The sequence below is a fragment of the Panthera onca genome, chromosome B3, assembly GCF_046562875.1.
Source record: "Panthera onca isolate mPanOnc1 chromosome B3, mPanOnc1 haplotype 2, whole genome shotgun sequence".
NCBI classification, from domain to species: Eukaryota; Metazoa; Chordata; class Mammalia; order Carnivora; family Felidae; genus Panthera; species Panthera onca.
In genome coordinates this window covers 74,599,841-74,604,789 of record NC_138344.1, presented here as the reverse complement: position 1 = coordinate 74,604,789, position 4,949 = coordinate 74,599,841, and the positions used below count along the sequence as shown (strand labels likewise).

General features: G+C 50.4%; 1 protein-coding gene across 3 annotated transcripts; it reads left to right on the top strand.

Moving 5' to 3' along the window:
• Window positions 1–200: 200 nt before the first annotated feature.
• LOC132669490 (chymase) lies at window positions 201–3,157 on the top strand. Of its 3 annotated transcripts, XM_060619391.3 has the most exons (6): window positions 212–364; window positions 681–732; window positions 958–1,108; window positions 1,815–1,950; window positions 2,177–2,431; window positions 2,829–3,157. In XM_060619391.3, the coding sequence occupies exons 1-6, from the start codon at window positions 263–265 to the stop codon at window positions 2,970–2,972; spliced, it is 840 nt and encodes a 279-aa protein (XP_060475374.1). In that variant the 5' UTR covers window positions 212–262; the 3' UTR covers window positions 2,973–3,157. The 3 variants fall into 3 exon arrangements, with proteins under 3 accessions (XP_060475371.1, XP_060475374.1, XP_060475372.1); XM_060619388.3 differs by lacking the exon at window positions 681–732 and having other exon boundaries at window positions 201–320; XM_060619389.3 differs by having other exon boundaries at window positions 332–732.
• Window positions 3,158–4,949: the final 1,792 nt, after the last annotated feature.

The window sequence follows — 4,949 nt, the reverse complement described above, 5'->3', positions numbered from 1 at the left end:
CCTCACCAGATAAGGCACCATGGTTGAAAGCTCATCCTGGAAGCCAAAACTTGAGGGTCAGACCTTCACTTCACCTCCAGCAAAACGGAGGGTAACTTGGGGGAAACTTCTGATCAGAAAGATCACCAGTTTAGGATGGGAGAAGAAAACATGACCACACAGTTCCTATGGTTACCAGCCCAGCCCTTCGCTCATCGCTGGAGTTATAAAACCCAAGCCGGAAAACAGAAGCAGCATCTGCCCGGGCAGCCTCTCTGAGAAGATGCATTGTCTTCCTCTCGCCCTGCCGCTCCTTCTCCTCTGCTCCAGAGCTGAAGCTGGTGAGTCCTTCCCTCTGGAAGCTGCAGTATCAGCCCCCAACACAGTTTAGTCTGAATATAGCTGACTCTTAAACAAGATCGCAGGATCTCTCTGCAGGAATCCAGGGTGAAGTTCCACTTGGGATATGCCTCCCCCACCCCCCCAGTCTCTGCAGCCTATGGTAGTTCCCAGGGACAAGGAACCCCACTGACTAGGGGAAAGCCCCAACAGGTGGGAGGAAGAAGGGGCATCTTCTCATGACTTAAGGTGAGATATTGGGTAGGAGGTCCTATGTTCTCTTCATCTTCTGAGCTTCGGGGCTACACTTTACCTCGTAATGTGGCCATTCTCTGACACTGCCCTCAAGGTTTGGAGCCCAGTGGAAGAGGAGCATTGAGGTCCCAGGCACAATGGCAGTGGGGGAAATCCGAGGTGAAAAATGCCTGAATGGCATCTGAGGCCAGATTGGCTGTTGTACCTGGAAGAAGGAGTGAGAATTTATGTGAGAGGTTGTGGGTGGGGACACCAGATACCCGAGCCTCCTGAGGGGGCAACAGGCAGAGTACACAGTGAGGATGAGATTAGAGAGAAGCCCCTCTCAACTTTAGCTCAGCCTATGCATTCTCTGTGTTCAAGCCCTGGGGATCTCTGTTCCAGGAGAGATCATCGGGGGCACAGAGTGCAAGCCACACTCCCGCCCTTACATGGCCCACCTGGAAATTGTCACTCTCCAGAATAGACTGGCATCTTGCGGTGGTTTCCTGATAAGACGGAACTTTGTGCTGACGGCTGCTCACTGTGCAGGAAGGTGACACAGCAGGGTCCCATTTATCTCCCTTCTAGAGATTAACAGCTAGGGTGGCAGCCAAGGATGTACCCTTGGGTGGTCTGAGGCTCCTGGGGCTGGGAGAGGCAAGACTTGAACTTATGGAACTTGGTCCCATAATTGATGAGATGCCCTGATCTTCAATCACCGTGAGCTCGGCTCCCCTACAGAGAGGAAAAGGAGGCCCTATCCAAAAGTCCCTCCTCTAAAAGTAGCTTCCCTCTCCCAACCCACCCAGTTTTCCAGGCCACTTCCTCTAAGCCCTTTCCAAGAACACTGGCCTTTAGTTCTCAGGGACTTGAGCCATCTTTCCAGGGAGGCAGACAACAGGGTCCACCAGGGATCCCACCACCTCAACTCCTCCTTTCCTCTGATATCTCTGGCCCTCACACAGGGCTCCCTAAATTAGGAAGTGCTAATCCTGTCCCCTGGGTCCTCCATGGCCTACTCAGTCTCCAGGAATTCCTGAGGGTCCTGGAAATTGTCCATGTTCCCTGAGAAAGCTATTCCCTGAGTAAAATATGAGCCCCCACCCCAAATGCTACAAGTGGTCCAGGGAAAGAGGGGTGAGTAGAGTCCAGTGACCCCCGTGATAGACTCTAGTCCTCTTTTCTCAGAATGGGAACATCGCAGGAGAAACCTCAGACCATCACAGTTTCTCCTGGTCCTTCCTTCTCCCTCACAATAGGTCCATAATGGTCACCCTTGGAGCCCATAACATACAAAAGAAAGAAGACACATGGCAGAAGCTTGAGGTCATAAAACAATTTCCTCACCCAAAATATGATGATAGTGCTCTTCTCCATGACATCATGTTACTGAAGGTAATAACTTCTTTCTCCACATTTCCCACTTTCTGTTCTCTTAGTTTTCTCCTTCAGGTCTCCATTGCCCTAAAATGTCCCCAACCTGCCTCTGGACTCCAACCCCACTGACTCGTGCCACTGGATGTAGTTCTAATGCAAAACAGTTTGCCCTGTCCTTCCCTGATTTCCTCCAACTGCCCTGTCACCCATTTCTAGCACTGACAGCCCCTCATGCCCTCCACAGTTGAAGGAGAAAGCTAACCTGACCCTGGCCGTGGGGACGCTCCCCCTTCCGCCCCAGTTCAACATCATCCCACCCGGGAGAATGTGCCGGGTGGCTGGCTGGGGAAAAACACAACTGAATGAACCAGGCTCTGATACTCTGCAAGAGGTGAAGCAGAGGCTCATGAATCCCCAAGCCTGCAGACACTACAGAACTTTCGACCACAACCTCCAATTGTGTGTTGGCAATCCCAGGAAGACAACATCTGCATTTGAGGTGATCCTCGGAGGAGGGTTCTTTTCTACAAGTCACTGTTCGGGGCCCAGATGTCTTGTGGAAGGAGATGGGTGGGAAGGTTGTCAGCCAGCGACAGGGTTTCAGATCATGGGCCTAAGGAACTGGAATCACCCCTCTGCAGATCCATTCCCTGCCCCTCCCCCACCCATGGCCCAGTGCAGTCTCTGGGCACCCCTCCCAGGCCGCTGCACAGGGCACATGAGGTGGCCAGGAGGAAACAGAAAAGGGGCATCACACCAAGATGTATAACCCCATGAGGAACCAGGGCTGCTTGGTCTGACCCCAGGTCTCACTGGGAGTAGACGACTTCCCAGCTCACCTTCTGTGTTCTCTCTCCCTCTCTCTCTCTCTCTCTCTCTCTCTCTCTGCCCCACAGGGAGATTCAGGGGGCCCTCTTCTGTGTGCTGGGGTGGCTCAGGGCATCGTCTCCCATGGACGGAAGAATGCAAAGCCCCCTGTTGTCTTCATCCGGATCTCCCACTACCGGCCCTGGATCAATGAGGTCCTGAAGCAGAATTAAGCCTGGATGGAGCCTGGGCCAGCCTGAGGGGAAATCTGGAACCAGACCTGGGCAGGCTTTCTGTGCCACTCACTTTCGAGTTGCCTCTGATCTCTGCTGAGGCCCTGCCGCATCCCTCAGACCCACGAGGGCCCCTCCAGGTCACAGAATCCTCAGTAAACCTCAATAAAGACCCAGCTTTCAGACGTGAGGATGTGTCTTCTCTCTGATGCTCTCTTCTCTTGGCACAATGCAACTGGCCTCCAGCCTAGGCAGCCTACAAGCCTTGGAAATGGTCAGGGTGTGTGGGAGCAGGTGGGGGGGGTCTGGGGGGGGGGGTGTGAGTGTGACATACAGAGAGGAAATAATGAAGAAAAATTAGGGAAAGAAAGAAGAGAAAGGGAATCCCTGGAGAGACAGGATCCTTATTTCCAACTTAAACAAGATGTTATGCCAGATCCTTGCTGTAATCATCAACTCTATACTGATTCGAATTTATCTTCAGTAATATCCAGAATCACTAAGAACATTGTGAATCACAGGCAAAGACGTAGGATATTTAGGGCATCCCTGATCTCTCCCCACCAGGTCCCAGGAATAGCGCCCCTCCACTAAGTTGTGCCAACCAGACATGTCTCAGGGCATTGCCAAGTGTTCTCCAAGGGGCAGGGGAGCAGGAATCATCCTCAGTGAGAACCACCGGTTTAGATACGTGATGCAGGGAAGATAGTTGCTTCCACACAGGGCCCTCCTCGCAGTCCACCTCGATAAGAGGAGATCTACCATCTGCGGGGCTTCAATCTGAGATGCAGAGAAGATTGTCTCTCACTCCCTGATGCAGAACAGAGAGCTGGAGCAGATAAGGGGGGGATAGCATCACAGTTCTGCATGAGCAACTCCCAGCCACAAGGGCCGTACCCAAACCAGTAGGAAGTCAAAAACCTACAGCCTGCTCAACACAAAGTCTTGCCAGCTGAGAGACTGGCTAGAGAAGAGAAAACAGGTCAGAAGGACAGGAGACAGGCACAACAGCAGCCTGAGGCTTATAGCCCTCCTGGCTTCGGAGGGTATGGTGAATCGCTGCCTCGAGCAAACTCTTTCTAGCAATTTGCCTGAAAAACATAATCAGAGATTATGTCTCTGATTACGTCTTACACAAAGATTCATGAACAAGGATTTTAATCTCAGCATTGTTAATAATGGAAAACTTGGAATCCCAGTCATGGAACAAAGTTTAAATGGTAAATTCAGGGTCGCCTGGGTGGCTCAGTCGGTTGAGCGTCCGACTTCAGCTCAGGTCATGATCTTGCTGCCCGTGAGTTGGAACCCCGCGTCGGGCTCTGTACTGACAGCTTGGAGCCTGGAACCTGTTTCATATTCTATGTCTCCCTCTCTCTCTGCCCCTCCCCAGCTCATGCTCTGTCTCTCTGCCAAAAATAAATAAACATTTTAAAAAATTGAAAAAAATGGTAAATTCAAATGATTGAATATTTTTACTGAATATTTTGAATTCGTTAAAAATTTGTTTTCAAAAATATTCAGTCATGTGGGAAAATGCAAAACTTCAATGTAATGTAATGCAGGATTTGTTTCTCCTGGGAAGACCCTGGACTCTTCCTCTTCCCACTGTGAAATACCCCTTGACTGAATGTCCCTCCACCGGCCACGAGGGATTAAGAAGACGCTAACAGATCTTTGCCTGGATTATGTGATTTGTGACATTTGGGGCATTATATTCTGAGTCTATGTTTTTTATTAAATGTTGAAAGGCTTCTGTCCCTACTCAACTTTTTGGTACTTTCAGTTTATTTGGATAGTTTAAAAGTGTTTGGAGTTTTGTGTTTGTGTTTTTGTTACGTGGCTTTAGGGCTGTGAAACACCACAGCTCCCCAGAAGAGTATTTGGCTGCATTCGTCTGAGTTCATTTCCTCATCAATCAGGAAACGATTGCATTATCAGGCCATGGTAGCCAAGAAGCAGAGATCTTTGCTAGTTTCC